Below are 25,544 nucleotides of genomic sequence, written 5' to 3'. Positions count from 1 at the left end.
GGGTAGACCTAGCATCCCAAAACTAGTTGTTGAACACATGTATTAATTTGGCTGCAATGCCGTTCTGCTGTTTTCACTTTGTGAAGGAGCTAAGATTTGCTCTCAGGCATTCCAGCCACTGTTGGTAAAAGTGTTCTTCCATTTAGATTGTATTATGTCATATACAGTAGTGGCATTGTACAGAAGGCTCTTGTGTGAAACTAATACACTGCCTGGATTGCCACCTAAAGCTCTATAAATGAGATGAAATATATACTGTAACTGTCAAGAGATCGGCTTAGATACAGTTCCTCAAATATTTGTAAGTTCCACAGATATTAATGTATCTAGTTGCTAGTTACAGAAAAGTGACTTCTTTTTATATTGTTGTTCATTGGATTAGGTACCAAATGAGCTCGATTCTATTCACAACAAGTTTCTGGCCGGAATGCTGTTTTTCCTTGACCTTTGATCTCTGAAACCAATTATGGCACTGGGACTGTCTTGGAACAAATTAAGAATTGAGGCAAAGAGTACAATTGCATGCCTCTCACCAGTTTTGGCTTTCCAGTAAACTTTCTCTACGGTTAACATTCAATATATTTTTCTATTAATTGTTTTTGATTTTTTGAGTTGGAGCATCTAACTCAGGTTATCTCTCTGTATCTATATCTGCTCCATTACCAGAATATAAATTCAGTTGACTACAATCTGTGTTGTATTTAAAGATTGGTTATGTAACAATGATACAGATTTTTGAAGTGCATCAGAGGCTTTATAGTTCTGGACCAGGGGTTCCCAACCTTATTTATTGCATAGACCAATACCATAAAGCAAGAAGTCCGTGGACCCCAGAATCTAGATGATTAGAGTTATAGTTAAATGTGCTGCTGAGCCACATTAGACTTTTTCAGAGAGAAGTGGAATAATTCATGCATCTGTGGTATCTTTTCAGGAAGCGGTCCAGTTGGATGGGGAAATCTTCTTTGCCTTGTTGCGCAAGGTTTCACCAATGGCATATAAGCACCTTAACAAGTACAAAATTGACCCCATCCTCTATATGACCGAGTGGTTTATGTGTGCTTTTTCAAGAACTTTGCCATGGGCATCTGTGCTGAGAATATGGGACATGTTCTTTTGTGAAGGTATGTCATTAAACTAATCTTGTATACACCAGCATCGGCCAGCTGACAACTATTGCTGAAGTACTAACTTGGCAGGAGAAGATGGGTAATTCCAGAGTGCCTTTAATGGCTTGGCTGCTAACCTATCCTCCTCCTTTATGAAGCACATTTGTTTTGCTCAGCACCTTTCCAATGATGTGGTTTCAGAATTCTTCAAAGAATTCAGAACTTCTGCTTTCCATGTAGATATGTTCATATATCCACGTTCTTTTAGCTGCTACCGACCTTGTCTACACAGTGAGGTGAATTTATGTAGTCTTTGGATGATTTGTAGAAATTGTTGAGTCCTAAACAAAATTGCTTCTAATTGTCACTGGTCTTAATTGGCCTCAATGCAAAAAAAAAGCATTACTAATTGTCTTATGCTGAGTCTAAGGTGTATTTTGCATTGCATTATTGTGGGATTAATGCACTAAAATTGTGGGTGACAATGCTAAATGTAGCCGTGCCTCATTTTGGAAAAGCTATAAACAATGCTAGAAGTATCAAATATGTTTCAGTTTTTTAAAAAAATTGTCCAAAGTCATACAATAGTAGCACTTTCAAAGAAGGAATTTTTCAAAACCTGCCAATTAGTTTGGATCAATCACTTATTTAGAACTTTGATATCACCTGTGCAGCGCACAGTTCCCTGAACATTTCCTTTTTGCTGACATTTTCATATCCTGTTTTCCTTTCGTAATTCATAGACTTTGAATTTAGTTCTGAAATCATGATTGCTTTGTAAGTATTTTACAAGTGAAGGTTACTTTTGTACAGTTCTTCAGCAATTTTTTCCAGACTACCTTGAAGTCTTTGTGATCATGTTGAATAAAACACTTCTCTTAATGATTTGAAGGCAGGGGCACTATCTTTGTTGCTTTAAAAGCATTGTTTTACATTTTTTTTTACTGTATGCTCCTATTTTAAGATCTGCTTGAAGTGGTCATTGTTGTTAAATTGTGAAGTAACTTGCAGGAAGTGAAATGAATGGTCAAAGTTCCAGGTTTGAAAATAATTCTGTTCCTTATTTAACTTAGCAGTTCCTTATTTAATGCAGCAATGGAGCGATCCTATTAGCTTGGCCAATTGCCATTTTCCTTGTTTTTGCTTTATCCAGGTGTAAAGGTGATATTTCGTGTTGGTCTCATTCTTCTGAAGTACACTCTTGGCTCATCAGACAAAGTGAAGAAATGTCAGGGCCAGTATGAGACAATGGAAAAGCTTCGCAGCATTGATCTCAGATATATGCAAGAAGCCTTTCTTGTTCGGGAGGTAAGATACCGATCACAACTGCTTGATGTCTTAATGCTATGTATTGGAATGTCTGTTGCAGCCTGTGCTTGAATCCGTGCTTTGAATGTTTTCAGGGGAGAGAGATGATTAAACTGCTGAAATTTATGGAGATGGAGAAATGATGTTGGTCAGCTTTAGTCACATACTGTAGTAATATGGTGTATACCTAATATCACAAAACTTACTTGGCACCCTGTTTAAGAAAGAACAGAAAATGGTGGATTTACTCAGCAGCTTAGTCAGCACCACAGATGAGACAAACCATGTTCACATTTCAGATCAACAACCTCCTGAATGTTTCCAGTATCTGCAATTGTTTTTTGCATTTTGAGGCAGTATTAATATTGGAGGAAGCAATGTGACAAATGTTAAAGGAAGAATTAGGAATAATGTCCAAATGCCTGATCAAAGGAATAGAATTGAGGATTATCTTTAAAAGGGGGACACTTGTTGAGAGTTGTTTGATGGTATTTAATGTCACTAATGTGTTGCAAAATTTGTTTTTGCAGCAGTACAGTGCAAAACATTAAAAAATACTATTAAATTACAATAAGAAATAGTGGATTCTAGTTAATTGGGACACATCGGGGCCAGAACATTTTGGTCCAATTAAGCAGCTGCCCCAGTTAGCCATAGATACATAGAAATAGTTAAACAGATATAAAAAGGACAAACAACCGTTTAAATGAATAATATATTAAGTATTTAAATGAAATGCAGAACAAATTAGAATACTATCAATACTATTATAGTACTAAAAAACTGTATTGGTTCCTAATAGTTATCGACAGAGGAATTCATCCACTGTATGCTGCCATGTTCTTTTGATCACTATAAATGAATTAAATCAGTGCAGACACTTTGTGCAGATAATGGACTGCCTTCATACAATGATTTTGACGGTTGCATCCTCCACATATTTATTTTCATTGTAACATTCGAGGTGATTGTTGAAACTTCATAATTCTTCATAGTTCCAAACTTGTTAAAGTTGTGAAACAACAGTTTCATTTTCACTCCTGCCATTTCTGGCATCTCTACCCCTGAAAGCTTGAAACTGCAGTGAGCAAAACAGTTTTGAATTGTATTATTCTTCAACAAAAACACTGGTTTTTGAACACAAACACACAAGTGATGCTATGTAAAATCTGTTTGCTCTAAGCACAGTGTAGTCTGGAAAATCTACTAGACTGGCAACACCAAAGTCAAGGTGGCAGATTCACAGTGTTTGACTGTGACGCTATCTCCATTTAGTAGGTCTCATTCTCTTGTGGAAATCCAAGGTTTATCGAAGTTTGCTGCAGTTTAAATAGCTGAATGTCACAACTTCCAGCTGGTGAAATTTGCCCCGGTGGGAAAATAGATTTTGTTCCTGCTTCTAATAATCCTTGTGTACTTTATCTTGTAGAAGTTGCCATACTTCAGATTTGTTTTGAAGTACAATAGCCATAGGTTTCTTGCAGTGGACTTTATGTAGCTAATGTAATTAATGTTATCTTGTAGAGGAAGTTCTGGGAAGTGTTACTGTCTTTCAGAGAGAGCTGCTGTTGTCCATTGCAGTGCTGAAGCCATTGTTTTCACTTAGATAATTTAACTACACAATTGCATTGCATTTTGTTTCAGATGTTATTTTTTTGTTTACCTGCGAGTTAACCACAGAATAAACAATTATTCACATGTTAATTCATTACATGCCATCAGACCTAAATTTGTATTAGTGGTGGGATAACTTCCATAATAAGCATTTGTTCATGTAGATGCAAATTATTTTGGGCATGGCATCTTAGCATTTATAATCCTTCAGTACATTTTCATTTGTATTTAAAAAATAGATAATAGGGTAATGTTATTTCATTAACTGTATATAGTAGCAGAGTTATGTATTAAATATCACAACTTAATCAGAATTTATTTTAAAAATTACCCGTTTGGCTCAAACTGTCATGATTGCTCAAAAATGCTCAAAATTGAAAGAGGATACAGCTAATTAAAATAAAGTAGATAAATATGTTCCTAATAGACAAATTTATATCTAGTGGTATAGATGTGTGCACATGTGTCTCTACAATCTTTTCTGAGTTCACTTCTGTTTCTGCTTTGCATTCTGTATTTTTGACATTTGTCTTTGTTTACAGTAACTAGACTTAGTTCAATTTTCACATCATTATTCTCAATCTCCCCTTCCTCTAACTTATCAGGAAGTTTGTCTGATATTCAGCACTAAACAGAATCTTTCTCCAAATACGTATCATACCCATTGTTTTCAATCCCTATCAGATTCTTTCTCAGCCACCTACTCCATTTCAGTCCCTGGCAACTTCTGAGGATAAACCAGGCTGCTTGCAACCTTGATGCCTTTTTTGAGCTTGCTCTTAACAAAGAAGATACAGTGTCAGAAGTTATCAAAACTATAAACTTCCACTTCCACAAAGTTCTCTGACTTTACTCCTGTTATGCTTCTCAAGTATCCCTGTACTTTTCTTTTTATGGATCACCTGTCTTTCAAATAAAAAGGCAAATTATTGTAGTTCGTCTTTTCATTCTTTTTAAAGATTCAAAGTTTCAATTATTATTGAAGTATTTGTGCAGTATACAACTGAGATTCTTCTCCTCCAGACAGCTACGGAACAAAGGAAACCATGAAAGTCAAAGAAAAACAGCAAACTCACCCAGAAACATGATCATCAACTCCCACCCCCCCACCTCACAAAATGCACTGAGAAAATCCCCCCCCCCAACTGATGCTAAGGCTCCCATGATGATTCAATTTTCAAAACACTGGCAATTCTTGTATGGACTCATTGCTCATAATGGCATCATGAATTTAATATAAAATGTCTTCTAAATGTTTATAATGGAGTGTATTAATGAACTAGTTCTGACTGAGTAAGAGTGAAGTTCTGCGTATTTTTGAAGATTGAACTGCTGGGAAGAGTGCTTTTTAAGTAACTCCCTCACTTGGGTAAACACAGCCATTTTGATTCTGTTAACATATTTCTTTAGTTGGTCAAATTTGTTCAGAAATGCATAATGTGCACGTCAAACGAGTTGAGTTACAACATTCCAAAAAGTAGTGTCTCATTACAAAATCCGCCAACTACCGGCACACCCAGTAATTTTGTGACAGAAACTAGGGTTGAGAAGCTCAGGCAATCCAAAATGGAAATATAAGTTTCATCTTTGTTTACCAAGCTATGAATCAGTCACATCCACAAATTAAAATGAGGAGTAGGGTTAGGTTGGTGACAGATTCGCAAGGCTGCTCAAAAAGATTAAAATGAAAGTAAAAATCTTTCAGATTCTGAGGCCAAAATGCTCAGCAGCTTCTCCAGCATTTGTGCCGAATAAGTGCTTAATATTTTCATCAAAATTGAATAAAATAGCAACAATTACTAGGGAAAAAGACACACCAAGAAGTGTCTGTGAAGTGATTATTAGATTAAGCAACATCTTAAAACTGGAAAGAATATGTGCAGGAATTTAAAGTAAGTGTTGTGGTAATAGCAAACTGAGTCAGACATGAAGTCAAAGCACAAAAAATGAGAAAGCTGGAAATGTACAACTTTGGTCATTTAAAAAAAACAAAATACTGGCTAAATATAGAGGATCTACCAATTCCAAACAGAGGAGGAACCGTGGTGAAGTTCTTGTGTTCTTTCCGCACACAACCCTCTCCCTCCCTCCCATCCTGATAGCCACATAACTTTTACATTTTCAGATCAGTATAAAGTTATTGATCGGATTGTTGTAATGTCCAGCTAATTCACTGTTCTTCAGGAAAATAAGTCTATCCCTTCTTACCCAGTGTGCCTTGATATGCAATTCCAAATGCATCAATCTGCTTGACTCATAACTAACATTTGGAATGGCCTGACAATCTTCTTTTTAGGAGGTAATTAGGGATGACAATAAATGCTGGCTTTGACAGCAAACTCCACATCCAGTGAATGAAAGTGACCTTTTGTGGATGCATGGTAGTCAACAAATTTGTATTGTCCAGTCACTAGTGAGTGCAGGTGATTACAGTTACTTTTAAAACTCTTCCATCAAACAATAGGGCCATCATGCTGTCTAACAGACTCTAAGGAAGTTGCACTCCCTGACGTGTACTTCTACAGACAGATTTTCTTCCAGTGCTAGTCAGGCTATCATGGTGCTTCACCAGAGTTGTGGGATCTCAGCATCTGAAAGCATGCCAGGTTTTTAATTTAATTGTGAAGATCTTGGCCTTGTATTTATCCAAACACAACTGCATACTTGATTATCATTTAAAACCAGTCCTATTTGGCTTGGTTGCAGATTTGTTGTGCCATTCATGTTGCTGTTTTCTCTGATGACCATCTGACTGTGGATTCCTCTGTATCCACAGTATCATTGGCTCAAGTCCTGTCTCCACAGAAGCCCCTAATTTAGATTCTGTAAGCACTTCACTTGCCCAGCTTTTCACAGACTAAGAGCTGGCAACAACATCCTGACAGTGATTTGGGAATTGTTGAAGCAGTCTTTGGCCATTGCTACATGAACTAAGACACAAAGTGGGTGTGTGGGAGAGATGAGAATAATCTGGAATCCTAATAAGAAGTTTCTGAAAGAAGTGGGATGAAGGTGTCATAATCTCGGCCAGCGGATGGAAACTAACATGCTCAGTGAAAGATGGTTGTTACGGTGAACTACATGTTTGACCAACGGGAGTGGGTCAGAGGTCTAGTGCAGGGGTCTCCAACCTGTTTTGCACCGCGGACCAGTTTAATGTTGACAATATTCTTGCAGACCGGCCGACGGGGTGGGGGAGGAGGTTGTTAATCACGACCGGAATATAGGTAATAAGTCAACTATAAGTCACTTATAAGTGGCTAATAAACTCAATTTTGTTTCTAAAAGGGTTTAACAAATTTAATGTTAAACACAGCGTATATTTTCCTCACATGAATATAGTGATAAGTCACTTATAAGTCAATAGCATAACATTTTAAGTAACGTTTGGATATTAAACACACAGCGCATATTTTCCTCGTATGAACATATAAAATCATTGCAACACACCAATATCACTGAATCAGTGGGAGCCCTGGGCTTGTTTCCGGCAACAAGACGGTGCCATCGAGGGGTGATGGGAGACAGCAATACTCAAAGGGGGTTCCTTATGTCCAGTCTATTCCACTTGGCAGAGATATGTTGGAAATGGAAGCAACGTTTTCAGTGCTTTCGTGGCTATCTCAGGATATTCAGCCTTGACTTTGATTCAGAATGCCGGCAGAGATGTTATGTCAAACATACTTTTCAGCCCGGTGGCATTTACAAGCTGAAGGAGTTGATCATCTTCCTGCGCTGACATAGCGCGTGTGTAATCACCTCGCGTGCATTCAAGTTCAAGAGTGGGCATGACAGGGATTGAGGAAAGGTGCAGCTGACTCATACAGGGTTACCAGATTGGCTGTCCAATTCCAGAAATCTAGCTTTTTCCCAACTTGGTTGGCGTCAGAAAATTCATTTGGCTTTTGGGCTTTTTCCTGGCTTTTTTACATGCTAAAATAATCTGCACAAAAATTACATACCATCCTTTTTCTAAAACGTTTTCCTTTAAGAAAAATGTTTTTTGGTCAGTTACATTTGGCAATATTTCTGCCGCCAAGAGTCTGGGCTGAAAGGCGCCAACCAGCAAGTCGGCAGCACAGTCACGTCGCCAAATCATATCGTTTCCTCGCGGCCCGGTAGCATATGCTTTGCGGCCCGGTACTAGTCCACGGCCAGGTGGTTGGGGACCACTGGTCTAGTGCACCTGTCATGTGCAGTGTAATACTAATTCTGATCTTAAACTAGATGGTCAAAAACATGCAGTGAATTCAGAGCCACAAAATATATTAAAGAGACCATTATGCTTGATACAGTCTTTATGTAAGGTCTTTGATATAAAGTGTCACAGGGAGACTGGTCCAAAAGTTTAAAACCCATGGGCAAGTTGGTAGATTTGTTTTCAGAATTGGCTTAGTAATATAAGGTAGCAGGGCAATGGTGGAGGGTTGTTTTTGAGATTTGATGCCACTACCTGGGGTAACAACCCTGTCCAGTTTGTTAATGTATAATTAGTAAGGTCACAGAACAAGTGTTGACATTGAGAAATGTTGTATTAAGCTGAAGGATACCAAGTTGGTAAGATGGATAGAAAACGACGGATGAAATTTAATCATGCTAAGTCTAAAGTGATATATTTTGGGAAGACTATAAGACTAGGAGATACACAGTGAATGGTGAGGCTAAGGAAATGAGATCTTAATTTCCCAATCTAAGGGTCCCTACTGGAGGCAGTACACAAATAAGGTGGTGAAGAAACCACTGAGTTTCTTTGCATTTGTTAAGTTGGTTCATTAAATATAACGGCAAGGAGGGTCTATAAGACAATGTTTAGGCTACACCTAGATTACTATGTGCAGTTTTGGTTACAACAATTTCAGAAGGACATGATTGTCCTTGAGAGTGTCAAGATTGAACTCACCAGAATGAAGCTGTTCAGTTGTGAGGTGAGGCTGGGTTTGCTTTATTTGGAACAAATAAAGCCAAGGGGTGGCGGGGTGGAATGAGTATCTACCAAAGGAGGTGTATGGTGCTCCTTCCCTCCACTACCCTGCAGGTCACCCTTGGGCAAGGTATTGCACTGGCCTAGTCTCCCAGTCAGGGTCATGCAAAGTCATAGGATCAGGTGGTATGAGCTTGTTTGTGTTTTATAAGTCTGGAATACAGAAACCTTGGGAAGAAAACTGGTGTCACACATAAAATGCTGGAGGAACTCAGAAGGTCAGGCAGCACCTATGGAAATGAATAAACAGTTGACATTTCGGACCAAGATCCTTCAGGACTGGAGGAACTTGGCCCAAAACATCGACTGTTAGTTCATTTTGTAGATGCTGCCTGACCTGAGTTCCTCCAGCATTTTATGTGTTGCTTTGGATATCCAGCATCTGTAGATCTCTTGTATTTTTTTTTAATCTGGTTGCTACCTGGTTTGCTCATATGTTTTTTTAAGTTTTCTCAGCCTCAGGCTATCCCAAAATGCCTTGAAGCCAGTGAGGAATTTTGAAGGATCACTCTGTATTTCTAAAAATTTCTTTTTGTAATGTCAGAGACGTGGCAGCTAATGTTTGTGCACAGCAGGATTCTATTTTTTTCTGACAAGGAATGGGAAGTTTTAGTTTTGCTTGCAGAATAAATGTTTACTGTCATCATCAAAGCCTGTTGCCATGTTCATGCATAAGGAACTTGAAAGCCAGATCCCTGTTCAGCATACACGTTCACCCTGGTAAGATTTTGGATCTTGCTTGAAAAGCTTGTTCAGATTGACTGCAACCAAAGAAAAGGGTCAATCCAAAATTCCAGTTGGCAAGCATCCCTAGAACAATAGTGGGGCAACTTGTATGGAGGCCTGGTAACTATGAATTTGCCAGCTTCCTTTTTGGGAGCTAGTGTTATTCCAGAAATTATTATCATAACCTAAAATTCATCTCTAAAATCTCAGTGCTCATTTGACGAGGACTGAAGGCAACGCCCTTGGTACTTTCCCTTTATTTCGTATCTAACTCCTATTTACTCTCAATACTTTGAACTTTTTTTTGTGATGGATCAGAGCTAAATCTTTCCAACACTGAGGTCACAACTTAAATTATTTTTGAAAGCTAATCAGATTAGAGATCTGCAGTAATAGCTTTTTGAATTTGCCCCTGTATGGATAAGCACATTTTCTCCTCATACAAAGCAGTTGGATTTACTACTTCAGCTTAAATGTTGACTCTTTTACTTACTTGTCATATGGTAGCTATTAGAATAACCATTCTATTTATTCATAACATTTATCCATTACACAATATAACCTTTTTATTCAGTACACACTGTAGCAGTATGGAAATGTCTGGAGCCTTGGCTGTTTTGTTGGCTTCCTTCCAGCACATACCACAGCCATCTGGAGTCTAATGGAAATCTAAGATGTGGTTGGCTTAAAAAAAGATGACCAACTTTAAGAGATGGAACACTGTAGACAGCTTGAATTTTTGTTAGAAAGCCTGGGTTCACTTTTTGTCTGTTTGCATTTTGACATCCTTGGGCTTTGGGATAATATATTTTGTCTTGATGTCACTAATTTTGAACTTTAAAAAAATCATTCTGAAACAAAAGCGGAATTCAGCCAGTCACACATTTATCGAAAGAGAAATAAGTCAAACCTTTGGGTCAGTTACTCTTCGTCAGAACTGAGGAGAGGATGAAGGGTTTACAGTTTTCAAAGCAAAACTGGGAGGTGGAATGAGGTGCAAGACAAAACTTAGAAGGAGATAGCCTAAGACAGATCAGACAATGGAGAACATGTATACTGAAAATTAGCAAGACATTTTAAAGCAGGGCTCCCAACCTTTTTAAAACCATGGACCAATACCATTAAGCAAGGAATCTGTGGACCTCAGATTGGGAACTCCTGCTTTAAAGAAATGGGGTGAAATGTTAATCTTTTAGTTTGTGGGCCTCACTATGCCAGTGAAAGTGACCACAGATAGACAGGTTGGAGTAATTGAGAATTAAAGAGGCATGCAACAGGAAGCTTATGATCAGCACGGGGGACTGAGTATAGGTGTTCCACCTGGTGATTACGCATTCTGTGATTTCTCCGATGTAGAGGAAACCACACTGTGGACACTGAATATGGCACACTAGGTGTTATCCATTATTCTATTCCCAATTGGACAATGTGTGTTAATAACAACCCCTTGCTTTCTAGCTTATTCTGGCAGTTTGCCTTGAATTCTTTTGCATTGTGGTCAAGGTGACTATTGCATAACTGCAGTATTTACAAAAAGGAAGTATTTAAAATTTGCTCTACATGAAAAGTATTCCAAAAAGGGCAAGTTTGATTTGTGTCTACCCTTGGAATAATGACTATGAACAGAGAAGCCCAGTGTTCATCAACTTTAACAAAATTTAAAAACTGTCTAGTGTTCACAACACGTGCTGTTAAACCCAGTTACTCCACACTATTTATGCTGCACCACAGCTTCTTCCACCCTCCTCCAATTCACCCCAATATACTGTTTTTTCCCCTTTAGATGCATCAAAATTATAACCTTAACTTAAACCTGTCTCCACAGAAAGATGTATCCTGAATCTCAAACTTGTTAAATTATTCTCTCCTTCCCCACACACCCCATGTGGTGAAGCCTTCTCTACTTCCACCCTAACCAAAATCCTTTCACAAGCTCAAAACTTCGATCAAATTACTTCTGTCTTTCCTCCTACAAATAATCCATATCTGTAATTTATGACATCTACATGCTAGTTGAGTACATCGTTGGTACTTTCTTAGCCTTCTTTTTCACAAAAGAAAATATTTGTACTACATATGTCACAAATAAGCTCTTGAAATAATGTTTAAGTTTAAATAGCTATTTTAACATTAGAAATGTAGGAAAGAACTTGTATGCAAACAGAAAAGTGACAGTAAGTTAGTGATACTGATTTAGGGGATGATGTAAGCCAGAATACTGATCAGAAATGATTTCCTTTAATGTGGTGCCATAAACATCATTTGTAAGTACATCAGCTGGCAGACATGATTCCATTTTAACCACTTATCTGAAAACTGGAATGAGCCTAATTGCTCCCAGCATAATATAAAGGAAAAAAAATGAAAGTAGACACCAGATCAGGTTGTGGGGCCAGAGTTCCCAGTATTTTCATCAGTTCAAAGACTAATAAAATATCTTTACTGTATTTTAACAGGTAATTGATCTTCCTGTCACAGAAAGGGAAATTGAAAAAGAACATTTAATTCAGTTAAAGAAATGGAAGGACACGCATGGTGACCTCAAGTGTCATCCACCCCCAAGACTACATGGTGCCAAAGCCATCAACGAGGCAGAACCACATTCCCATAAAGCCTTGGTGCAGACACCCTCCATTGTGATACAGTCACCACCTGTCTCTCCCTCTTCAGATTCAAGCAGCAATTCAAAGAAGAACAAGAAAAGTTCAAAAGAGCAAAAGAAGGAAAAGAAGAAACTGGAGAAAAAGATGGGGAAGATGGAATCAGTAGCAAATGGATCTGCTCCTGATGAGACCAAAAGAATTTTGAAAGACGAACGACATGGTGCACAACCGGCAGGTATCGCAGAGGAGATAAAGCAATCAATGCTAAAAAAGGACTCTCAACTCCAGCAGTCTGAACAGAGCCTCAGTTCAGAGGGAACAGAACAGGACACGTACTTGTGAAGTGTATCATTGGTATCTAAAGAAAGTATCATTCGGCGTTAAGTCATTCCATTAAATGGATCAATTGTTAGAGTACATTTGTACTTTGTCATTAACAAAATAGTCACCTTTGTGACCTAACTGTCTTTAAATGTAAGGCGTTGGAAAAAGAAACGAGTGTCAAAGACTAGTCATAACTAAGAACATGATTTCAAAGCTGGTGATTTAGGAAAAATCTGGTTAACAAGTTTACCTTTAGTGGGTTATTATTTAACTCTTAAAACTCTAATTGAACATTGTAAGCTGTTAAGTGTTATTTTTTAAGGGGAAAATGTAAATAGTTTTATACTATACTTTTCAGTCAGCGTAACTTGAGTGGAGATTATACAGTAAAGAATTTCTCTTGGCATTCATTCCAAGTTAAAATGAATTTATAGGACTTTATGCCTCGATTATTCTTTGGTCAGATACTGTACTACATCCATTTCCATTTTGAAGAAACAAAGTTTTCCATTAGCAAGGGAGAGACTTGTGAACTTAGACACAAAGTGTAAATTACAATTATTTGAATTAATTTAATCTTATGTCTGTGTATGCACACATTTGTGTTCATGTGTATTTGCTGAGGGGGAAGGATTTGGAAGAGTAACTTGCCTTTTTATGATCATTAAGTCAAAGTGACTTTCTGACTGTGGTTGAAGGATTTGTTTCCCTAATGTGTGATTTAAAACATTCAAAATGCAGGTTCACTTATTTGTAACATTAGTAATGTACAGGTAAAATATTGATGAACGTTATGACTGAGTTAAAAATGCCACTTTAGTGAATGTTTTCTGTATAATGTTGAATGCCATGTGTACAGTACAGTACTGAGAAGGATAGGTAACCACAATGCATAACAAAAGCAATGTACTTTATAATTTAATTTTCTAGCACTTTTTCCTTAATTTTGAGGAATGTAAATTTATGAAGCTGGTTTACAGGAAGTTTGATAAACTGACCACAAACAGTATAGGTGTTCGCTGCTCTTGTATAATCCAGCTTTTTTAAAAATTACCAGTGCACAATTGATTTGCAGTTATTGTTGATCTATTTAAGTGCTAATATAAACCTACATGGATCAAGCAATTTTTTCTGTGTAAAATACAAGAACATAATACTGTATTATGCCTAATTTTGACTGGTGTTTCATTGATCTACATTCCTTGAGTCTATTAAAATCACCAAATATATTGATGTTCAAACACAAGGTTAAATCATTTAGTTGATGAGCTTTTCTGTTTTTTTGAAGAGTGATAAATTATGTGTCAATTTGTTTTGTGACATGCAACCTACAAAGAACATTATTGGACTTAACTGAATATTGTCTGATTCTGTGTGACCATTAGTGTAGTGTAAGTAGCACAAGCTTAACATACCTTAAGTGATTTTTGTGCTGACCTACAAACTGTTACATACATTAATAAGTTCATCCAAGCGACACAGCTTTATTTTATCTTGCTTATGCCATAGATTAATAATTAAACCCAATAAAATAATCTGGAAAGCATTTGTCTTTGTTTTGATTTGCATGTTACCTGCAGCAACTCTCATCTGAATGGATCAAAATAGAAAAAAATTTACAAGATCATTAAGAAATAGAAAAGCCTGCCCTGTCATTCAATAGGATCCAAAATATGATTCTTCAAATTAAATGTCCTTCCATTCTGCCACAGCAGAGCAGTTAGCATAATGCTATTACAGATGGAGTTCAGATTTCAAATCAGCGCCGACTGTAATGAGTTTGTATGTTCTTCCCCATAACTGTGGGTTTCAAGCTAAATTTTTTATTGAAGTGCATATTGTGCACCCTGAGATTCATTTTCTTACAGGCATTAACAGTAACTACAAGAAACACAATAGAATCAATGAAAAACTGCACACAACAAAGACAGACAAACAACCAATGTGCAAAAGACAAACTGTAAATACAAAAAAAATATCGAACACAAGTTGTAGAGACCTTGAAAATAATCTGTAGGTTGTGAAATCAGTTCAGTATTGGAGTGAGTGAAGTTCTCCTCTGGTTCTAGAACCTGATGGTTGAGGGGAAATAACTTCCTCTGGGTGCTCTGATTCTTTCCACAGTCCAAAGATGTACTGATTATGAGGTTAATTGGTCATTGTCAATTGTCCTGTGATTAGGCTAGTATTAAATAGGTGGGTTGCTGGTTCAAATAATATTTTAATCTTTCCATAAAAATACCTTCATCTTCTCACACTATATTCCAAATGTCCACTCTTAACAATATTTGTAAATGATGACCATCTTGCAGTTTAGCTTCTCACCCATTTGTTATTTTGCACATTAAGCTAACATTTCCTTCTGTCAAATTAATAAATACCTTGTACACAGTCATCATTCTAGCTCTTGGTGAATGTTTTCTGGAAGTTCACATACCTAAGACATGGCCTAATTCTGCCCCTTCGTCCAGTCGAGTCTGCTCTGCCACTTCATCGTGGCTGATCCATTTCCCCCTCAATCCAATTTTCCTGCTTTCTCCCTGTTAACCTTTCATGCCCTGACTAATCCAGAACCTTTCAATCACCATCTTAAATATACTCAATGACTTGGCCTCCACAGCTACCTGTGGCAACAAATTCCACCAATTCACCATCTTCTGGCCAGAGAAATTCCTCCTCATCTCCATTCTAATTGGACACCCCTCTATTCTGAGGCTGTGCCCTCTGGTCCTAGACTCCCCCACCATAGGAAACATCCTCTCCGCATCCACTCTATCTATGCCATTCAAAATCTGATAGGTTTCAAAGAGATTCCTTCTCATTCTTCAAAATTCCAGCAAGTACAGGCCCAGAGTCATCAATCGCTCCTCATAAGATAACCTTTGCATTCTTGAAGTCATTCTCTTGAACCTCCTCTTAACCCTCTTTGACGTCAGCACATCCTTTGGCCATAAGGGGCCCACAATGCTCCAAGTAGGGCCTCAGCATTGCACCCTTGCTTTTATATTCTAGTCCTCTCAGAATGAATGCTGACATTGCATTTGCCTTCCTCACCATCAGCTCAACCTGCAAATTAACCTTTAGGAAATCCTGCACAAGTCATTTTGCACCTTAGATTTTTGAATGTTCTCCCTATTTAGAAAATAGTCTATGCCTTTATTCTCTACCAAAGTGCATGACCATACACCTCCCAACACTATTCCATCTGCCACTTCTTTGCCCATTCTCCTAATCTGTCTCAGTTCTTCTGCTGCCTCCTCAACTCTACTTGCCCTCCACCTATCTTCATATCATCCACAGACTTGGCCACAAAGCCATCAAGTTAGTCATCCAAATCATTGACATAAAATGTAAAAAGGAGTGGTTCCAACGCAGACCCCCTGTGGAATACCACTAGTAACCAGCAGCCAATCCGAAAAGGCTCCCTTTATTCCCTCTCTTTGCCTCCTGCCAATCAGTCAATGCTCTATCTGTGCTAGTATTTTTTCCTGTAATACCATGAGCTCTTATCTTGTTAAGCAGCCTCATGTGTGGCACCTTGTCAAAGGTCTGAAAATCTAAGTACACATCCACCGATTCTCCTTTGTCTATCCAGCTTACAACTTCCTCAAATAAATCCAACAGATGGGTCAGTCAAGATTTTCTCTTAAGGAAATTATGCTGAATTTGACCTATTTTATCATGTGCCTCCAAGTACTCCAAAACTACATCCTTAACAATCAACTCCAACATCTTCCCAACTGCTGAGGTCAGGCTAACTGGTCTATAATTTCCTTTATTCTGCTTTCCTCCCTTTTTGAAGAGTGGAGTAATACTTGCAATTTTCCAATCCTTTGGAAACCTCCAGAATGTATTGATTCTTGAAAGATTGTTACTAATGCCTCCACAATCACTTCAGCTACCTCTTTCAGAACTCCATCTGGTCCAGGAGACTTATCTACATATACTGGTTCCTCTCTGTCCACTCTCTGATTGAGACTTCTCAAAAGGATTAGTATAACAAGAGATTAGCGTAAATGCATTGTTGATAATAAGCACGGACTCTGATCTGTCCATCCAGAAATTCTGCCATCTACTCTAGATGCCCCTGCAAAGAAATGAATTTGAGGGGGAATTGCCTCTCATTCAACTCTGTCTCACATCTTCTCTTGCAAGTTCACAGACTGCAGATTGCAGGTGTTGGAAATCCAAAGTAACACACACAAGATGATGGAGGAACTCAGCATCTCTGGAAAACATTTGATGTTTCAGGCCAAAACCCTTAATCAGTCCTGATGAAGGGTCTCAGCCCGAAACATCAACTGTTTACTCTTTTCTATATATTGCCTGGCGTGCTGAGTTCCAACAGCATTTTGTGTATGTTCCCTCGTGAGTTGATCCCTTACCAACATTTAACCTGGTGTGTCTCTGAATGTCCTCCTGTGCAAATGTATTCATTGTTATACCCAGATCTGATTTCACAATGTAGCAAATCTTTCCTCCTTCATCGCCTTGGCAATACAGACCAACATTCCATTTCTCTGGCCAGTAACTTGCTCTACTTCCATGCAAACAGCCAGATCCTTCTCTGTCAGCATTCTTTAGTCTCTTTCCACTTCAACAATACTCTATTTTTATCCACTATCCAAATTGCTGGTCTCATTTATTCCCACATTATCACCATTTGCCAAATCGTTGTGTACTCATTGGCCATAAATCAACCCATCTGCCTCTATGTGCAATCTGTCACTTTTTGTTTACATCTTGTGAGTTCCACCTAATCATTTTCATTTCCCTATCAATATCCTTTTACAGACTCTGCATCTAAATAATTTCTGCCCACCCTCACTCTAAATGTCTTATGAATAATGTACTGTATTCTTTTGGATCTTTGTAGATCTAATTAAGTCTAGGCACTGCATTATGGAATTCTAATTGTCTAGACTATGAATAGAAATTAATTTAATGTGATTTAAGGTGTCTGACTAAGAAGGTAATGACTAATTAAAGATAATCAAACAGCTAAACAAATGGAAAAGAAAACGGCAGATAAAATGTCTTATATATAATGCCAGAATTGCTGAACTGTACAATATCTTAGTAGCAGGCCTCTGCTGGTTGTCCTAGCTATCTACATAAGCCAATATGCAAGCCAAGCCAGTAGGAAATGGAGAGCAAGCTGTCGTCCATGCAGCAGGCTTCCCTCTCCACACAGCTGATGAATCCAAAGGAACGGCAGGGACCAGTACAGTATCTACCATAAATGTAATCTATTGTATTTTAAAGGTTACCATCTGTTTTTTTTTAAAGCATCTATACCAAAAATGTTTTAAAATCATCATTCTGAGAAAATAGTAAGATGCCCATTCGGTATGCATCAAGTACTATGTGGGATTGAAATCAGTTAACTTTGAACAGGTTTCTAAGTAATCTTACAAATGAGCAAGTACAACTGTTAACAACCCTTATCTATGTCACCTAGTTCTATTTGACCAACAGTAATGATAACTAAAATTTTGAAAATAAGTTACTATCTGCATATCTAATTCAAGGGCTTTCAGATATGCACTTGGAATTCACGATATACTTGAACAGCAATTGCTGCATTTTTGGGAGAGATCTCTACCAAGAACACCAGAGATTGTGGTAGATAGGCAAGGAAACGTAAGATGACAAAGCTCTTGAGTGGGGAAATTAAAGTAGCTGATAGGTGGTTATACAGGGTAAATAAAGATCATGGTAATGGACAACACAAGGAAATGGGCAGATGGGTAGTGAAGTATAGGAGTAGACAACCAAACCATAAAAAATGATTTTGCATGATGACTTTTAGAAATAGAGTTCATCAAATCTTGACTGAAAGCTGCTTGAATAAAGTTCCACAGCAAGATGTTGAAACCATGCCAAGGCAAAAAGGGGATTAAGTTTCACTAAATAACAATAGTCTATGGTGAACTTTGCTTCAGGCATGTGATTATATTCCAGACTGTGTAGTTGCACCTATCTAGTTTGTGTTTCCACAAGTGTCTATAGATAATTACACACAAATGAAGTTCTTGCAGATTTGAATTAAGAAAAATGTTTGGTAGGTGAGTTATTTTCAGATATAATCACTGAATTGTTGGCATGTTATGTTGCTACGAGAAGTGTGGCAACACTTGCTGGCAGCCCAGCACAATCCTTGTTGATTTGATTTAATGCAAAATGATGCATTTCACTTCATGTTTCAATGTACATGTGACAAATAAAGTTAATCTTTAAAAATATATTTAATCTTTTGAATTGGAACTCAGTTTAAGATTAAAACAGAATTTAATAGCACAAGCACAGTGTTTGATTGGAATATCGATAAGAATTAATCGTAAAGATCTCATGGAAAAGCAAACAAAATTGCTATACACGCAAACACAAATCTACGGTCTGATAAATTTAGACCTAAGCTTCCTATTATTTGAACACCAGGACTTACAGTTTTAATTAATCTTGTACTGATTGACCTGTGTTTAACTTGATGCTGCTAGTAGGAAAATTAAAACACTGGAAGTAAATATGAAAAAAAGATGAGGTCCATAAAATTAATTTATCAGCACTGATAACCACTTGAATACGGTCCATTCCCAGTTTATTACTGATAATTGATTTCATTAAATTTTGTTTTCATTATTACCTGTTTGTTCCAGTTTCTGTAAACATTGTAGCCGGAAATCACGGAGCAGAGGTTATCAAAGTATAGTGAAAAAAATCTTTTTACACTACCACTGTAGAAGAGAACGTTTAATACTAATGATTACAAATGTCTACAGCACAAACATTACTGGTCTATTATATATTGCATTACATTTTTACAATATCACTGAAAACATTTACTTTAACTCTCCAGCTTATAGTTATGTACTGTACAACAATCTGCTGAATATGAGCAGCAACTGTGGGGGAACGTTTGGGGTTGAAAACCCGCATTGACTTGCTATGTGTGTCCAGCAGGTTGTTGCTCTGGATTGCAGCACCTGCAATCGATTATAGACGGACAAGCTATGAACATAACAGGGACTACAGCATAGATAGGCTAACGATATGAGAAACTTACTGAAAAGCAGGTATTAAAAGGATCAATTTTGTCTGAAAAGGAGGAAATGTTAGTTACACATATCTTTGTCAGACAATATTCAATACTAACCAATAACAATTTCACTGTCTAATAACACAGTCACGATCTCCAAGTTCCCTAATTATTATTTGAATATCATTCCCCACGTGAATATTTGGTGCCTTCTTATCTAAAGCACAAGTCTGCAGGTGCAAACTCTTTATCCGAGGGGCCAGATGATACTCAGCCAAGGAGTATCACTGCTTGTCCATGTGTATTTTGAAGGTTACCGTCAGGTTTTTCTTACACTGTATACTATTTTCAAAGATTAAATATTAGTTTTGTCATGTAAACATTGAAACATTCAAGGGAATGCATTAGAAAATGTTTGTAAACTCTTAACCTGAGAAAATCTGCTGGAATTCCAAAGCAAGAAACACAAAATGCTGGTGGAGGAACTCAGCAGGCCAGGCATCATCTATGGAAATGAATGAACAGTCGATGTTTCAGGCTGAGACACTTCATTAGGACTGATGACGGGTCTTAGCCTGAAACATTGACTTTTTACTCTTTTTTCCATAAATACTGCCTGGCCTGCTGAGTTCTTCTAGCATTTTGTTGCAGGAAACACATATTTTCTTCTAGGGATATTCATTATCCAGAACGGGTCACTAGAAAGTACTCATGAAAAGGAACTTTCCGATTTCTTTCCACTGTATCTGGGATTCCCAACCGTTTTTATGCCATTAACCGGGGAGTTTGTGGACTCCAGGTTGGGAACCCTTCCTCTCTATCCAACTAGCTACACATCATTGAATCTGGGGTGTTATTTATGGACACACTGAGGCAGAATTTAACTGGGGCTGTTAAAGGAATTTCATGTCAAATAAGGAGCAGCTTTTTGATGATGAGTCATGGAAATCTGTAACGTTACTCCAAATGGCAGAGGATATTGGGTCATTTAGTATTTTCCAAGTCAGCTGCCCCTTCTGGAAAAAGAGTCAAGGTTCAGAGACTAAAGGCAAATCAATGAACTGGAGATAATAGGCTGAGGACCCATTCTCTTGTTCCCATGCTAACTCAACATAGACCAACAGATAGATTTGACACTGCTTGTCAACATGATTCAGTATTTGTACATAAATAAATCAGTAGAAGCTAAGAATAAAGGAATTATTTACAAATATAGTACTGTATGTTTGATTCCCTTGAGGTCAGTAAGTTCGATTTTCCTCCTCCCTCTTCTCCTTACATGGGTCTGATCTGAATTCCTGGCATTCTTCCATAGACATTTGTGTATAAAAGCCAGTCTAATCAACAATAGATGTTAGTTACAGTGGATTGGATTCTGACTTCATACAGCTTCCAAATACATACTGCCATCATAAAGCACCAGTAGACATCTGATTATTCTCCCAGATTGTTGATTGTAATGCTCACCATAAAACACATGCTGAACTTTGAATTTTGTAGTTTGCATGGCTGAGTCACACACTGTCTTTGCCAAATGAATGCTCAAATCAAATGGAAACACATCTCTGGACTCATTCTTATACATAGTCAACGTGTCGCAAGGTTCTGATCTACTAGTGCTTTTACCCAGTGTCATCATTCTGATTGTCACATCTGCTTCAATTTAAATTCCATTAATGACTTTGATGTAGACATTACAGAAGTAATTAGTACACTTGCAAATACATAATGATTTTTTTCAATCCTGATGCGGGGTCCCCTGATCCAAACATCCTTTGCTTCCACCCACTGAGTTCCTTCAATAGCTTGGGTTTTTTGCTCCAGCATCTTGTGTTTTTGTGATTCTTGGAAGTTTGTATGTTTGGGCCCATATATTGATATCCTGATATGTTAACATGTTTACAGTAATGCATTCAAAGTAGGGAATCTGCAGGTTTATTTATGCAGGGAAGCCACTGAAAAATTACAAGCTAAGAGAGAATGGGTGATAATATTGACAACCAGATAAATTGCATAAGTAATGTAAAGTGGCAGAAATGACGGATTAGGATAAATTGCTTTAAAACAAAGGCAATCTATAGGGAGAATAATAAGGAAGTTCTGGAGATGATATCATAGAGGGTGACCAGAATAAAACCAAGCCTTGGAGCTATTAGTTCCTCAAAAAATTCAGAAATAAATTGTGAGAAATACGATTTACAAAGGTTAAAATTTAAATTTTAAAATAATGGAAGAATTAGATGCCACCCGGTTCTGTTAGTTTTCTTGAACTAGGTAAGGATTGTAGGCCTGAAACACAAAACCATGCTCCAAGAGCATCAAGTTCAATGCAGGACTTTTTTTTAAACTAAAAGATTCAGCTTCAGCTGAGAGAGATTTTGTTATTCTGAAAGGACCACAAATAGAAGTCAGCAGTGGCAGATTCCCATTTGCTCAAATAAAGATATAAAGATTATAGGTTTTCATAGATATAGAGCAATGAAATAGATCCTTCAGCCCATCCAGTTCATGCCTAACATCAACCACCCATTTTCATTAGTACTATATTAATCTCATTTTTAATTCACCCACATTCTTACCAACTCTGCTGAGGAGATTCTACCATTCAGCTAAACACTAAGAGCAATTTATAATTAACTAATTTAACCAAACAACAACTTAGGGGGTTTTGGAGCGCCTGAGAGAAACCAACAGTGGGTAAATGCAAACTTCACATAGACTCCATCTGAGGCCAGGATTGAACCCTGGTCTCTGTGGCTGTGCGTGATGGCTCTACCGGTTGTGCCCTGATGCACACAGTATTTGGGTACTACTTTTAAGGAGGCAGAGAAAGGAAATTCCCGAGTTTTTCTTTCTCAAACATGGTGTCAGATGATGTTTCTTGGTTACTCAGGAAAATGCAGAAAGCCCATCCTTAGCTGGCTTTGAGAAGGTGATGGTGAATCACGTTTGAACTGTTGCATTTTCATAGCTTTATGTAACTTAGGTAAGAGACCACATTCATAAAAACATAGAAGAAGTGAAAGACTTAAAAAAAAATGTGCAGATATTTATAAATGTAATCCTCACAGAATGGCTACTTTCAGATCCATCGTTATAAACCAGTTCCTGATGTAGGATCACTTCTTGATGAAAATTTTGCAAAATATGAGTCAAACCATCACATTGGCATAGCGGTTACTGCGGCACTATTACAACTCGGGGCATTGGAATTCGGGGTGCAATCCCAGCGGCCTTGGCAGTCAAAGTGAAGGATAATCCAAAGAGCTTTTACAAGTATATTAAGAGCAAAAGGATTGTAAGGGATAAAATTGGTCCTCTTGAAGATCAGAGTGGTTGGCTTTGTGCGGAACCAAAGGAAATGGGGGAGATCTTAAATAGGTTTTTTGCGTCTGTATTTACTAAGGAAGCTGGCATGAAATCTATGGAATTGAGGGAATCAAGTAGTGAGACCATGGAAACTGTACAGATTGAAAAGGAGGAGATGTTTGCTGGCTTGAGGAAAATTAAAGCGGATAAATCCCCGGGACCTGACAGAGTGTTCCCTCGGACCTTGAAGGAGACTAGAGTTGAAATTGCGGGGGCCCTGGCAGAAATATTTAAAATGTCGCTGTCTGCGGGTGAAGTGCCGGAGGATTGGAGAGTGGCTCATGTTGTTCCGTTGTTTAAAAAAGGATCGAAAAGTAATCCGGGAAATTATAGGCCGGTGAGTTTAACGTCAGTAGTAGGTAAGTTATTGGAGGGAGTACTAAGAGACAGAATCTACAAGCATTTGGATAGACAGGGGCTTATTAGGGAGAGTCAACATGGCTTTGTGAGTGGTAGGTCATGTTTGACCAATCTGTTGGAGTTTTTCGAGGAGGTTACCAGGAAAGTGGATGAAGGGAAGGCAGTGGATATTGTCTATATGGACTTCAGTAAGGCCTTTGACAAGGTCCCGCATGGGAGGTTAGTTAGGAAAATTCAGTCGCTAGGTATACATGGAGAGGTGGTAAATTGGATTGGATATTGGCTCGATGGAAGAAGCCAGAGAGTGGTGGTAGAAAATTGCTTCTCTGAGTGGAGGCCTGTGACTAGTGGTGTGCCACAGGGATCAGTGCAGGGTCCATTGTTATTTGTCATCTATATCAATGATCTGGATGATAATGTGGTAAATTGGATCAGCAAGTTTGCTGATGATACAAAGATTGGAGGTGTAGTAGACAGTGAGGAAGGTTTTCAGAGCCTGCAGAGGGATTTGGACCATCTGGAAAAATGGGCTGAAAAATGGCAGATGGAGTTTAATACTGACAAGTGTGAGGTATTGCACGTTGGAAGGACAAACCAACGTAGAACATACAGGGTTAATGGTAAGGCACTGAGGAGTGCAGTGGAACAGAAGGATCTGGGAATACAGATACAAAATTCCCTAAAAGTGTCGTCACAGGTAGATAGGGTCGTAAAGAGAGCTTTTGGTACATTGGCCTTTATTAATCGAAGTATTGAGTATAAGAGCTGGAATGTTATGATGAGGTTGTATAAGGCATTGGTGAGGCCGAATCTGGAGTATCGTGTTCAGTTTTGGTCACCAAATTACAGGAAGGATATAAATAAGGTTGAAAGAGTGCAGAGAAGGTTTACAAGGATGTTGCCGGGACTTGAGAAACTCAGTTACAGAGAAAGGTTGAATAGGTTAGGACTTTATTCCCTGGAGCGTAGAAGAATGAGGGGAGATTTGATAGAGGTATATAAAATTATGATGGGTATAGATACCGAGTGAATGCAAGCAGGCTTTTTCCACTGAGGCAAGGGGAGAAAAAAAAACCAGAGGACATGGGTTAAGGGTGAGGGGGGAAAAGTTTAAAGGGAACATTAGGGGGGGGCTTCTTCACACAGAGAGTGGTGGGAGTATGGAATGAGCTGCCAGACAAGGTGGTAAATGCGGGTTCTTTTTTAACATTTAAGAATAAATTGGACAGATACATGGATGGGAGGTGTATGGAGGGATATGGTCCGTGTGCAGGTCAGTGGGACTAGGCAGAAAATGGTTCAGCACAGCCAAGAAGGGCTAAAGGGCCTGTTTCTGTGCTGTAGTTTCTATGGTTTCTATGGCCTCTGTAAGGCATCTGTGCATCCTCCCCTTGGAATGCGTGGGTTTCTCCTGAGTGCTCTGGTTTCCTCCCACAGTCTTGTAAGTAGGTTAATTGCTCATTTATTGTTTCATGATTAGGCTAGCGTTAAATTAGAGGGTCCCTGGGTGTTGTGGCTCAAAGGACCGAAAGCCTGCTGTGAATAAATAAAATAAATACAAATCCTGTGATCTCAGAAAGATCACTGGTGAATTTTTATGAAGAGTGAACCTTTAGCCAATCAAGATGCAGAAATTTTCCACATTATGAAGTCACTATGTAAATGTAATACTTAACCATACGACATTATCACTTCCATCATGGAGCTCCAGCATATCAGATTTACCAGACACACGAGGAAACACTCAACGAAAAAATTTAAAAAAAACGCAAGGAAGACTTCTGGTCTGGTTAAAGGTAATAATTAATGAAAAATTACATTCAATTACTCAAATATAGTTCCTGGTGTAATCAGTGTTTGAACATTACTATTACTTTGTATATTTAACTCTATTGAAGTGAGCTACAATGGTCCAGCAGTGACCTCTTCTGTCAGAAAATGAAATTACAACAATGTCACACAATGGACAGAAGGCACAGAATCAGAATAAACGTTTTTTAAGAGCTGGAATGATATAATTAATAGTCTACCAAGAGAAGAGTTCTTGACACTCTGTTATTTACTATTTATTTTAAAGACTGGACGAGTGCAAAGTATTCAAGTTTGTCAGT

At 38.0% G+C, this 25,544-nt stretch overlaps 1 protein-coding gene across 1 annotated transcript in view; it reads left to right on the top strand.

Moving 5' to 3' along the window:
* The window catches only part of tbc1d10ab (TBC1 domain family, member 10Ab), a 74,967-nt gene extending 60,762 nt beyond the window's left edge, over positions 1 to 14,205 (top strand). Inside the window, exons 7-9 of the mRNA XM_063034244.1 lie at positions 935 to 1,124; positions 2,263 to 2,417; positions 12,195 to 14,205. Coding sequence (XP_062890314.1) covers positions 935 to 1,124; positions 2,263 to 2,417; positions 12,195 to 12,683 — 834 coding nt within the window. The 3' untranslated portion in view covers positions 12,684 to 14,205. The remainder of the gene's footprint in view (positions 1 to 934; positions 1,125 to 2,262; positions 2,418 to 12,194) is intronic.
* Positions 14,206 to 25,544: the final 11,339 nt, after the last annotated feature.

The sequence above is a fragment of the Mobula hypostoma genome, chromosome 27, assembly GCF_963921235.1.
Source record: "Mobula hypostoma chromosome 27, sMobHyp1.1, whole genome shotgun sequence".
In the NCBI taxonomy this organism is placed as follows: Eukaryota; Metazoa; Chordata; class Chondrichthyes; order Myliobatiformes; family Myliobatidae; genus Mobula; species Mobula hypostoma.
Note: the sequence above shows the minus strand (reverse complement) of the source record. Positions and strands in the feature narration are given on the sequence as shown.